Source organism: Xylona heveae (assembly GCF_001619985.1).
Source record: "Xylona heveae TC161 unplaced genomic scaffold L228scaffold_11, whole genome shotgun sequence".
Lineage (NCBI taxonomy): Eukaryota > Fungi > Ascomycota > Xylonomycetes > Xylonales > Xylonaceae > Xylona > Xylona heveae.
In genome coordinates this window covers 242,949-254,950 of record NW_017264203.1, presented here as the reverse complement: position 1 = coordinate 254,950, position 12,002 = coordinate 242,949, and the positions used below count along the sequence as shown (strand labels likewise).

The 12,002-nt window shown below is 49.3% G+C and overlaps 4 protein-coding genes across 4 annotated transcripts in view; 1 reads left to right on the top strand and 3 right to left on the bottom strand.

Moving 5' to 3' along the window:
• Window positions 1-134, bottom strand: part of L228DRAFT_31123 (hypothetical protein) — a 403-nt gene extending 269 nt beyond the window's left edge. Inside the window, exon 1 of the mRNA XM_018336466.1 lies at window positions 2-134. Coding sequence (XP_018185450.1) covers window positions 2-94 — 93 coding nt within the window. The 5' untranslated portion in view covers window positions 95-134. The remainder of the gene's footprint in view (window position 1) is intronic.
• A 787-nt stretch (window positions 135-921) lies between these two features.
• L228DRAFT_285295 (hypothetical protein) lies at window positions 922-6,087 on the bottom strand. Its single transcript, XM_018336324.1, has 3 exons — window positions 5,573-6,087; window positions 3,498-5,512; window positions 922-3,440 (listed from the first exon to the last, which is right to left on the bottom strand). Exons 1-3 carry the CDS (start codon window positions 6,017-6,019, stop codon window positions 1,217-1,219), a joined length of 4,686 nt encoding a protein of 1,561 aa, XP_018185449.1. The 5' UTR covers window positions 6,020-6,087; the 3' UTR covers window positions 922-1,216.
• A 576-nt stretch (window positions 6,088-6,663) lies between these two features.
• On the bottom strand, window positions 6,664-9,446 carry L228DRAFT_250315 (peroxisomal long-chain acyl-CoA transporter, ABC superfamily). The gene is made up of 4 exons (XM_018333299.1): window positions 8,791-9,446; window positions 8,081-8,717; window positions 7,119-8,016; window positions 6,664-7,056 (listed from the first exon to the last, which is right to left on the bottom strand). The coding sequence occupies exons 1-4, from the start codon at window positions 9,307-9,309 to the stop codon at window positions 6,981-6,983; spliced, it is 2,130 nt and encodes a 709-aa protein (XP_018185448.1). The 5' UTR covers window positions 9,310-9,446; the 3' UTR covers window positions 6,664-6,980.
• A 1,237-nt stretch (window positions 9,447-10,683) lies between these two features.
• L228DRAFT_241109 (hypothetical protein) lies at window positions 10,684-11,223 on the top strand (the record flags this gene model as incomplete). Its single annotated transcript, XM_018331304.1, has 1 exon — window positions 10,684-11,223. The coding sequence occupies one exon, from the start codon at window positions 10,684-10,686 to the stop codon at window positions 11,221-11,223; it is 540 nt and encodes a 179-aa protein (XP_018185447.1).
• Window positions 11,224-12,002: the final 779 nt, after the last annotated feature.

Here is a 12,002-nt window from a genome sequence, read left to right as displayed (position 1 = left end):
TCTTCTCTTCCATCTTCTCTTCCATCTTCTCTTCCATCTTCTCTTCCATTGTCTTCTGTTCCATTGTCTTCTGTTCCCATCCGTCTCTTCCCATCCATCTCTTCCCATCGTCTTCTCTCTATCCGTCTTCTCTCTATCCGTCTTCTTTCACGTGAAATCTATCATCTTTGCATGCGTTTTCTTTTTTTTTTTTTCTTTCTTTTTTTTGGCCTTGTCCTGTGTACTGTGTACTGTGTGCGTACTGTGTGCGTACCTCCTGCGTGTCCTAGACTCCTAGAGGTGGTAGATTGTACAGTGAGCAGTCTACAGTGAGCAGTGTACAGTGTAGCAGGTGGAGTGTACAGTGTAGAGGACAGTATAGAGGACAGAGTATAGAGGGTTGAGTGTAGACGGCAGGCTATAGTGGGTGGAGTGTAGAGGACAGAATGTAGGGCGTAGATTCTCCTTGTCCTTGCCTCGTGATGCTATATGCTTTAATAAGAAGAGCTGCCATGCCAAAAAAAAAGGCCCATGCCAAAAAAAATAGTCCGTGCCAAATAGTCATCATGTACACATGTACTATGTGGAGTTCTATCACGTACACTTCTATCATTATACACTTCTATATTATACACTTTTATCATGTGCATGTCTATCATATACAATGCTAGATAGTAGTAATGCTCGATAATACTCAATACGTTAGCTACCTAGTAGCTAGCCAAATAGCTAACTTGACCAAAATACCATAAGTTACACAACTTATCAACATCTACTAGTCTTAATAAAGTACCCTAGGTATGTATGTATGTATGCCGAGTGCGCCAGTTGCGCCGAATGCACTTGCGCCTGCGCCTGGATATTCGCCATGATAATCGCAAGCTTTGACTATACAGCCATGCCCGCAAACGATTCAGAGAGGGAAAAAAAAAAAAAAAAAAAAAAAAAAAAAGAAAGACTCCCAAAAAGAAAGGAAAGGAAAAGAAAAGGAAATCGCATGTTTTGACTGTAAAGCCAAGCTCCACAAAACAATAGAATAATAACAAAAAATAATCAAAAGAAAAGAGAAAGAAAGAAAAGAGAAATGAAACTGTACAGACAACGCCAAAACATTCGAGACAAAACATCGAAAAGAAAAGAAAGAAAAGAAAAGGCAACACAAAATCCCTACGAAACAATAAAAAACGAAAAGAAAAAAATAAAAACAAAAAATATAATAAGAAAAGAAAACAATAACCTAATCAACCTGCACATCTCCATACCCCTCACCCTCATCTTCACCGTCCCGTCTAATCTTGACTTGCTCTCCACGTCCGTCCTCACCACCACCACCCGTCTCCAGACCCTTGTTACCCTCTTCCGTCTGTACAGGCGACGATACGCCAAGACTTGACGAAAAGGACGCAAAGGTTCTTGAATGCGGACGGATCGATGGACTTAATGGGCTTGTCGGGCCGGTATTAGACGGACTGTCTGTGATGATATGCATATCGTGCTTCCTGTCGTCGTGGCTCGACGGGGCGTGAGTACCGGTAGCGCTGACATCACTAGTACCAGGCGGGCCACGCACCGGCGACGTAACACGAACAGGCGAAGTCGACGACGATGAACGCGCATGATGATGGTGATGCTCAATAGGCGAGTAGATACCATCACCGACACCGCCGAAGCCCTTTTTCGGCGTACCTAGATGTCGGAGCGCGAGGGGTACGAATTTGTCATTTGTCCTGAACAGGCCTGGCTTGAACCACGTCTCCTCTTCTGCATTGTCATCGTTCTCAGTCTTGTTATACTCTCTGCCACCGCTACCGGTCGGATCGTCGCCGTCGCCGGCATCATCAGACATCAGGCCGGCAGACATCAAGGCCGATAGACCATCAAGCTTGACACTCGTCCGACTGGCCAGCCATGCGCGACTGACGAGATCATTCTTCCATTCGAGCCAGGCTTCGTAGTCGCAGACCTGCTTCAGCGCCTGGAACTGGACGCTCTTCTTGGCCGGCCGCCAGACGGGTTTCTCCTTGGGCACGGCGCGCAGGTCGGGGACCGTTGCGGTGGACGCTAAACTTAGCAGCGCGTCGACGACGTCTTTGCTTTCGGATATGAGCAGGGACTTGTTCGTTGCTGTTGTTGGGTTTGCGGTCGAGGCTGGTTTAGCGGCAACTCCTTTTTCGCTACTACTAAGACCGCCGCCACGAGCTTGAATGTTAGTGGCCGTGCCAGGCAGCAATGTAGACCGGAGATGACCATTTCGTGAGACGGCAGACTTTTCCCCGCAGAGTGGTGCATCCAGCCACGTGGTTGTGCGGGCGCTCAGGTTCATGCGGAGGCGCTTGTTGTCCTGTTTGAGATACAGCACGACTCTTTGCAGCGTTTCGAACCCGTTCTTGAGATCGCGGTACTCGTGGTCTGTGTATATGGCTTGTCCGGCAGCACTCGATGTGACTCCCAAAACCCCTGGAGATTTGCCCTGTTGGCCACTACCACTGCCACCACCTGATGTGACTGGGTTTTCGCCAACAAGCTTCTTCCACTTGTCGCGGTCGGCTTCAAGAGTCTGCATTTCGCGGCTTTGGGCTTCAATCGCGTCGGCGAGTTCCTTCTCCCGCGCAGATGCTTCGCCAATGGTAATTTCAAGCTCGGAGATGCGGACTTCCTTTGTCTCTGCATCGTGCATGCGGCTTTCAAGGTGCTCAATTTTGACTGAGCACAAGTCAATCTGCTGGTCGCGGAGCATGAGCTCTTTGGCGCGTTCTTGCACTTCAGCTCGCAGTGTAACCATTTCTGCTTCGGCTGCGCGAGAAGCTTCTTTGGCGGCTTGCGTCTCGGCTTGGATCTGTTGCGCGCGCAGAATCCATGGCGCAGTGGGCTTTTCAAATTCAACCGTCTTTTTGAGATCCCATGCCAAATCGCCAATGCTCGCGAGCATTGTACCCACGTTGCGGAGTTTGTTGTTGAACTCGGCCAGCATGTCCGACTCGGTTGCGTCAAAGACTTGCTGCGTAATCTTCGCAACTGCTGACTCGATCTCAGCGTAGCTTACGCTGTTATTATTATTACTGTCAACTAGGAGCGGTCGTAATTCGCCCGCGACTCGTAGAGTATACGCTGCCATCTCCCCTCCAAGTTTCTCGCACTGGTCAAACATTGTCGTGCTATCAGTGTCAACCGACAGGTGCCGTGTCCGCAGATCCTGAATGGACTTGACATTCTTGTTTACCACGACAGAGGCGCTACGTGCTTGCATGACTGCCGTGTCAAACCGCTTCGAGAAGTCGTCCGCCAGTTCGCTGTTTTCCGTCATCTTGCCGGTGGCAAGCTGTCTTGCGTGTGCCAATACTGTGGCCGCAGTATCCAGATGGCTTCGGACGACATGCATCTGCATAATCACCCGGTCGGCGTATCTCTGTGGGGTTTCCGTAATGTGCACTTCTGCCAGGTGCGAGAGTACCGCAATCGACCTTGGATCTGTTAGCAAAAGAGAGAGAAATACAGACTTTGACCATGATTGCTCCTACCGTTGTAATGGCTCGACGCAGTCCTGCTCTTTAAATCCATCAAACGTCAAGCCATGGATCCAGCCACTCAGGGCCTTCTCCACTGGTTCAATCTCATACGTTGCCCCCTCGAGACGTGCAAATTCCTCAACAGTGCATCCGTAAATGTACTCGACAAACCGGTCGCTCATGGAGGCAACCCACATGAGTTTCCCAAGCATGTCGCAACCGGCAAAGACATCAATCTCGAGACCTGGCGGGCCCCGGCCTGATACGCGGTCTTTGACAAATCTGTAGAGAAGATGTGCTTTGAAGCTGACACGCTTGAAGCGAAGCAGAGCCAGCACAGAATTCTTTTCCACCTGAAACGCATCCGGGAAGAAGCGCGTGATGATTTCGAGGTGCTCCTTGGCTTGAGCGGCATCGAGCTGCTTGAGTTCCAAATCGACAATGGTCTTTTGAGACTTGGACTCGGACTTTTCGAGTTTGCGCTTCAGTTCAAAGACATCTTCTGTCAATTGAGCCTCGGCTCCAGAGCTGAGCGATGTGTCTTCTAGTCCACGCTCAAACTTGGCAACAAGTTCACGATATTGCGCAATCGTATCTTCATTCTCCTGAAGAATTTTTAGTTGAGTCGTCAGGTGAGAACTTTGTTCAGTGATGATATATTCCTTGTGATCGAGCTCTTCCTTGAGCTGCTTCTCGGTTTCCACGTGGTTGTACTCGAGTTCGTCGCTCAGTTCCTTGAGACATTCAAGATCATCCACGGCGGCCTTGAGATCCTCGATTTGCTCATTCAGGCCAAGGTTTGTCTCTGTCAGCTCTTCAATAATCTTCTCGGCACCCAGTGCATTATCAAGCTGCTGCTTGAGGTCTTCAATGCTGGTATCGGCCTGTGCGAACTTGCCCTGGATCTCCTCGTAGCCTTGTTTGTAAAAATCATAGTCGGTGACATCTTGCTCAAGCGTCTTGATCTGAGCTTGCAGCTCAGCTTCTTGCTGCTGAGTCATTTCTCGCAGTCGGAATAAAGCCTCTCGAAGCCTCTCATTCTTGTTCTCTAGGAATGCCACACGATCGTGGGTCATGTCTCCGGGTTCGTCATCATCCTCGACCGTTTCGGCCTTTTCTTCCTTTATCACTTCCAGGTCAACCTCGAGCTCCTCGACTTTGAGTTTCAGGGCTTCGACTTCGGCTTTGTAGACTTCCATATTTTCCTCGGCCATTTCCCTATCAAGGGTGGCCATCTCCAGCGCAAGTTCACGCTCTTGTTGCTCCGTCTCTGCCGCCTCGGCTTGCGATTCGAGTGCCTTGATCTGCTGCTTCAATTCCACAATTTCTTGTTGCTGAGGTTGGTACTTGGTCTGTAGTCTTTGAATAATGGTCTGAAAATGATCACGTTCTGATTGAACCTGGTCCAAGGTTTTCAACTTGTCCCTATCCTCCATCCGTTTCTTCTCCATCAGACGCAATTTCGTCTTGAGATCCTCCACCTCCTTATTTAGCGCTGTATGATCTGCAGACACTTTTCGAGAAGCAACGCTATCCTGGGCGGCGGAATTGATGCTTGACGAGCTCGTCTGGCGGCTTACGGCGGATGAATTTCGAAGCAATGGCGGGATAGCTCTTCTTGATGCTGGTGCTGGTGCCTCAGGAACCTGATCCTCGCGTGGACTCGCTGCTTTTGAAACGGTTTGTTCATCCTGAGAGTTTCGTGCGCTTCCATCGCTGGCTTGGCTTCGACGATCAAATGAGCTAAGTCGCCGAACTGCCTCAGGCCGCAGCGCAGGCTGGCCTATTGTACTTGTCCTAGTCCTCAATGACGGAGCAGCGGTTGTAGAAACGGTACGCGGAGCAGTGAGGACAGGGTTTGCACCTGGCCGAGTAGTCCGGGACGGGGGGCCCATGGACGTCGGCGCAGCAGCGGTCGAAGCGCGGCTAGTCGTTCGCGACGTGTTAGGGGTATTTGTTCGAGCAGTAGACGGGACACGTGGGTTCGGAGTAGGAGCAAGAGGTTTCGAAGCAGGCCGAGTTGGCGACTGCGGTCACAAGTCAGTAATCTATCTTGCGCTATATGGCACCAATAAAAGGAGACATACCGCAGGCGGTGCTGCCGCCGCTGCTCCCTTGGCAGACTTCACCGTCATACTCTGCCTCTTGCCCGCCATCAGGTCTGTCACGCTTGGCTTCCTTGAGGCTTGTACCTGCAAACTTTGCGGTCTACCCTTTAAATTCAACGAAGAGGCTGCTGGTCTTGGTGCTGGGGATGGCGAAGGCTGCGCAAGTGGTAACATTTCTCTCGTGGGAGGTGCCATCCCAATAACTCGTGCAACTGTCGGCCGGACAAACATGCCATACCCAGGCTCGCACTCAAAATATCTCTGTCCTTGCACAGCGCCGTCATTCTTTCCCGTGGCTTCCTCTAACTCAATGCCCACCCATTCTCCAGGCGCAAAGTGCGTGGTGCCAACAAAGTGTATGTATCCGACGCGTCCATCGGACAGCTCGACCGTCTGTCCGGGTTCTAGGGGCGTGGCATCAGCCATTTTGACTGCAACAGCAGCTCAGGCGCCCGCTGGCTTGGTCGCGTTGCAAAAGTAGGTTCGTATAGCCGTTTCTTTTGATGACAAGTGCCTTGTATTCAATCTGTCGTGGTTATACACAAATAGTGTTTACACTGAATTCGAGCAGTGGATTTCGGAAATGCGTCAATGACTGAAAAGGATGCTTCAAGCCGCTATGCGTGTTGGTATCGCGGAAATGCTGGACAAAATAGTCAGATGGTCGTAACAAGGAGCTCACGCCGGCGTGTTCATGTCCAGTTGATGCAATGTAATGCGCGATGCGGTGCGATGCAATGCGATGCACGAAAAATGAAAATGAAATTGACGGAGCGTCCGATGTAGAATTCGCTACATTTGATTGATAGCAGTCATAAATGCTGATAGATGCGCAGGGGAATCCTGGGATAGACGCGACAACAGAGGGAGCAGGGAGCTCAAAATGGAAAGTTGATGTTGATTGATTGAAGAAGGCGGTATGGGCCGAACCGTAGAGCTCGGAACCATCAAAACTCCGTGTTTTGGTCACCACGACCGAAGACACAAGAGGAAGCCAACCATTATCGGCACTACATACACTCAATTCCAGAACAGATCAATAATATTCTATTTTACCAAAAAAAATTATAATCACAATATTTGACTGAGTTCTACTCTGACATCAACAAAAATTTATTCCCGTTTCATATGCTGTCATCCCTTCCTTGCACCCATCCGCAACGCTTTCAAATATTCAAGCCCATATACTCCTAATGATATGTCACGGTCCAAAGACCTGCTTCAAGTGCTAATCCAAATCCGACGCCAGATGAATTTGTTATATTCCCAAAATGACTCCCATGCTTCTGACCGGCAAGAACTCTTAACGCGTGGCGTGGTTGAATGAGGGATGTCGCAAGCACATATATAACCGTGCAGGTATATCTCAAAACAACGCTCATACATCTCAGCTGCTGAGTTCAGCAATTCTTCGTTCAATTTCAGGCACAGCCCGAAGTTGAAGCTCAAGGTCTTCTTTCTCGCTATAGGAACTGTCAGCTTTGAAACAGGCAGTAAATCAGAACCGAGAAGCAACTATACTTACTCTTCGAGTTCCAATCTCCTTTCAGCATCGAGGCGGGTAAAAATATAGTTTCCTTGCCCATCAAACTGGAGAATATTGGAATGATATTTCCAGAGACTTCGTCGATGACTGACGGTCATGAGCGTGACGCCCAACTCCTTGGCCGTTTCGTACATGACGCGCTCAATCTCGAGCGTGACACTACTGGTGCATTCATCGAGAATGGCGTATTTTGGCGCATGGTAGAAGAGCCGGGCCATTGCAACCCGCTGTTGCAGGCCGCCCGATAAGACGTCACGCCATTCTTGCTCAGCATCCCAGCCGCCTTCGCGCTCAACAATCGACTCAATCTCGACCTTCATTAATATCTGGTACAGATCGTCGTCCGTGACACCTTTGTCGCGCATCTCTCGCATTCCGTCGGGATATATTATTTGTTGCCTTAAGCTACCATGTGAAAGATATGGCCGTTGCGGAATATAGAAAATGTCTGAAAAGGGTGGTTTTCGTACGGTGCCACCATACACGGGCCACAACCCACCAAGAATCCTAAAAAGCGAAGACTTTCCGCAACCGTTGGGACCAACGATGAGCAGATGCTCACCCGGCTTGACTGAGAAGCTGAGCTTGCGGACGAGCACATCACCATTGGGCGAGACAATTGGGACATTGACGAACTCAATGTCCTCGCCTTCGGAAACTTCTCCACGGCCTTGCAGGACGGCCGCGTTCTCCTCAGTGCCAGCAGAGGAGACGAGCTTCTTCTCAAACTGGCCTGCCCGAACATCGTCCATGACATTGAGCAAGCTCGACACTCTGGCGGTGTAGCCCGCCAGCTCGGTGATTTCCTTGTAGGAGAACATGACTCGACCAAAGGCATCAGAAGAGGAGAGTAGCATTCTACGATTCGTCACAAAGTCTGCAAGATTCAATCAGTATTGCCATCTACGTAAGGGGGAAAAAAAATTGCACGGGATGCTTACTTTCTGTCCGATCTCCCATGCTGGAACTTGCTGCGCCGGGGATTTTGAAGAACACGGGAACACTGCAGAGCATCAAGCCCAATGCGCCCCAGAAATATTTGATGACAAAATCCTCCATGACTCCATGATAGAATCTCTTTCGCAGAATGCGATTGACATGCTTGATCAGCGTAAAGTAGCCTTTGTCCAAGGTATCCTTTTCCGCTTCGTGGCCGGCATAGAGCGCAACCTCTTCACTATAGTCAATCAACCGCGAATGTTGGAAGCGGAACTCTCCCTCCAGCCGCGCCTCGTCTGCAACGTATTTTCCAAACGGCGGGGTCAATGCACGCATGACATTGGCTGATATCTGCACGAGCAAGCTCATCATGAACAGGCCTTCACCGCCAACACTCTTTGACAATGAGTAGTTGTATATTGCCATATCAAGAATCGGTTTTGCCAGATTTGAATAGAGCTCGGCGAGGCTGTTTGAGAATTTGGAAACGTCAACCGTGATAAGCTGGTCGGCATTCTTTATCCGGTCGTCCAAGGCCGACAGGGTATAGTATGTCATTTTCGAGAGGTATTTGTCGTGTATATAGGTAGTCAGTCGGGTACGGTACTGAAGCGCAAGTTTGCATTGATGATAAGACAACTGTCCAAACCAAATCAGTTCTACAGTGTCCTCCAGCAAGAAAGGCTTAGTTTTCAAATGTATTGGAACTCACCATGGAATTGGTAAAGGTAGCAGGAACCGCGACAAGCATCCACCATACTATTCCTAGCAAGAAATCCCTGCCTCTGCCTCGTACAAGATTACTCACAAGCCGTCCGTCTAGCTCGGCAACATATAAACTGAGCAGGGTGCGTATGACAAGGAATATGCTATGGCTGATGAGCAGCCTCAGCTCTTTGCTCTTCCATCCCGGTATGACAATCTTGAGCAAGCGCAAGAGGTTCCTGAAGAATTCGCGATTAATCTCGACCTTTTTCCTCGCATCTCCCTCGGCAGGGGTGGAACCGGTTTTCGGGCGCCGACGGGACTGCGCCAGACGAGCCGAAGCAGCTTTTTGTTCGGCAATGGCATTTCGTATGCGATGAGCCAAGGCGACAAACAAGGTCAGGTAGACTGCGCGAGAAATTCTTGTTCGATTGCGCAGGTAGAGGTTGCTGAACTCTGAGACTAAGCTCTTGATGGAGCGCTCCGAGGTCAGCGAGGGATGGAGTAGCTTGGAGTGGACCGCCATGGCAGTCAGTGTTTCCTTTATGATGATATCAAAGGCAGTTTTCGTTTCATGACGGTATATAAAGCATAGTAATGCTCTAAATTGGTTGACTTATACACACGGTATCTCGTAGTGGAAGCTGACAGTAATGAGGGCAGTGTGGAGAATGGAGAATGGAGAAAAGGGTCCGGCCCGCAGATTCGCGAAATCCGGGGTTTGGCGACCATGTGAATCTCCCGTGCCGAGGTTGTCAGCCGTCACCACATTCTGTCGTTTGTCCTTCATTAAGAGCTTGATATTTAATTCATTCTTTTCCTTTCATTGCTAGATAAGGATTCATGTAAACTATTATTTTTGTTTACTGTAGGTTCAGCATCTATCAAAGCATCTTGACTTTGTCGTCTTGCCCTTGTACGTCATTCCCGGAATATTCCGCTATCAACATCACCTCAACCTGCAATATAGTCACAGCCCTACTCTGACTTTTTTAACATTCATTTAATAAATTCGTAGATATAATTCGACTGTTAATACTTCATTTAAAATTAATAGCTCTTTGCAATTCATACAAATTACCAAAACTAACATATACCATAAGCAGTAATATCACGAGATAACACTGATTACATTCTACCTCAATCACGAGTTCCGCCCAATATCCCCTCAATCTTCTATTCACACATACTCCATAGAACCTTTTCTATACTGACCCTTCCAAATGTCGACTGTCCGTGAATTATCACAATCTACTAATCTTCATTGCATATAATACTCCACCAAGTACTCCTCACAATATCATGCCCGACACCTCTATGCCGGCACTACCACAACACATACTAACAGTACGATAGTACCTACCAGGTATACTCTAGTACACGTGTCTAACCGTCAGATAATACCTACACTGCACTCCGTACACTGTACCACTAGGACATTTCCCAGGATATGTGGGTCGTCACTCTATCGGGAAGACCTGGAAGCGCGAGGTACTCTCTTCCTGCAGGCTTGCAGCAAGGACTAGACCAGCACCCGTCCATACAGATTGTGTGACACTACACCATTCGCTGCAGTCTGGCCAGTTAGAAAAGTGTCCGTGGGGCGAGGGGCAAGGTACAGTTATCTGAAGCGGGGCTACGACCACAGGGTCTCAAATGAGCATCAACGCATCTTGTGTCTTGAGACTGCACAACAGACCTTTCCTTATACAACTTGAGACAATAAGGTTCAAATCAAACATCATCACTGCAATATATTTAAAAGCGATATACTCTATAGTCAGGCATCGAATCGTTTTTGGAGTCTCTGCTCTGTTTCTCTCCATATCTCTGTCCCTTTCGTCTCCGTTTCAGAATATCTTCACATACAGAGTACCATACACGACAACAAACAAACGCAATGACTTCCTCTACCGCCGAACCTCCTTCTCATCCTCCTGCTGCTTCTTCCTCCTCTTCTTCCTCTTCAGCTACATTATTCCCTTCTTCCTCTACAGACCCACCTTACTCCTCCTCTACCACCGCCGTCTCCACCATCTCCTCTTCTCCCTTCTCCTCCACGTCCAACACCACCACCAGCAACCTCAACCCCCAAAGCTCTACCCCTCTGGCCCCCGAAACCTCCGCCCGCGCCGCCCGCGCCGCTCTCGACGCCACCCTGCACTCCCTCTCATCCTCCCATTCCGCGGCCCTGCACCAACGCGCGAGCATGATCCACTCCAACTCCTCAATCCTCGAGACCCAAGAAACGCAGCTCGCGCGCGACGCTGCAAGCCTAGGCAACAGTGCGAGTGCGTACGAGAAATTGGCGACGAATAGCAGGAACGCGCTCAAGGAGATTGGCGATGTGCAGAATTGGGCGGAGATGATGGAGCGGGATTTGGCGGTTGTGGAGGAGGCGTTGAGGTTGGTTGATGCCGACGCCGAAGCCGAAGGCTGAGGCTGAGGCGGAGGCGCCGGGCCAAGGTTAGAAGTCCGGTCTTAAAGGCTAAGGGCGGGGGCTGGAAGGTGAGGCTGAGGCGGAGGTTGACGCGGAGGTCTAGGGCCGAGATCCGGTCATGAAGGCCGAGGATGCAAGGCTGAAGCGCCGGGCCTAAGGATGAGGGTAGGGCCAACGTTAGAAGTCCGGCCTTAAAGGCTAACGGTGGAAGTCTGAGGCTGAAGTAGAGGTGGAAGCATGGGCGGAGGCGCCGGGCTTGAGGACCGAAATTGGAACTTGAGAAGAACGTCAGGAAGTAAAAAAAATAAAATAAAAAAGGGCAAGAGAGAGAGAGAGAGAGAGAGAGAGAGAGAGAGAGAGAGAGAATGAGGCGAATGCTAAAGTAGAGATCCGGTCTTCAAGGCCAACGATGCAAGACAGAGGACGAGACCGAATGAATGGGACTACCAATGTCGAAAACTGAGACGAACATTAGGCCCTAAGAAGACGTTGCGCGGGGTGCGGTGGATTACGAAACGTGAAACGGTATTGAAGATACCTAGTAAATAAAAGCACGAACTCTTTAAACGGTGTCATGAGTAAGACTATGCAGGGGCGGAGGCGGACAAGGGGTATATGTGCTTCGAATAAGATGAATGAATATCATGGATGAACAAGATGGTATAAGTTAAACGGATAAATAAGACAGATAAACAAGATGAATAAACAAGACGAATAAATAATACAAATAAATAAGATAATCAGCAGACAAATATGCACGTGAACGTGAACATGATATG

Bases quoted from the DNA above. Each gene is read 5' to 3' on its own strand.
- L228DRAFT_285295 (XM_018336324.1), bottom strand. From the start codon at position 6,019: ATGGCTGATGCCACGCCCCTAGAACCCGGACAGACGGTCGAGCTGTCC. The intron at 5,513-5,572 runs GTATGTCTCCTT...TTGTGACCGCAG, and splicing joins CGGCGGCAGCACCGCCTGCG to TCGCCAACTCGGCCTGCTTC. The intron at 3,441-3,497 runs GTAGGAGCAATC...AACAGATCCAAG, and splicing joins TGCGTCGAGCCATTACAACG to GTCGATTGCGGTACTCTCGC.
- L228DRAFT_250315 (XM_018333299.1), bottom strand. From the start codon at position 9,309: ATGGCGGTCCACTCCAAGCTACTCCATCCCTCGCTGACCTCGGAGCGC. The intron at 8,718-8,790 runs GTGAGTTCCAAT...TGGTTTGGACAG, and splicing joins CTACCTTTACCAATTCCATG to TTGTCTTATCATCAATGCAA. The intron at 8,017-8,080 runs GTAAGCATCCCG...TGAATCTTGCAG, and splicing joins CATGGGAGATCGGACAGAAA to ACTTTGTGACGAATCGTAGA.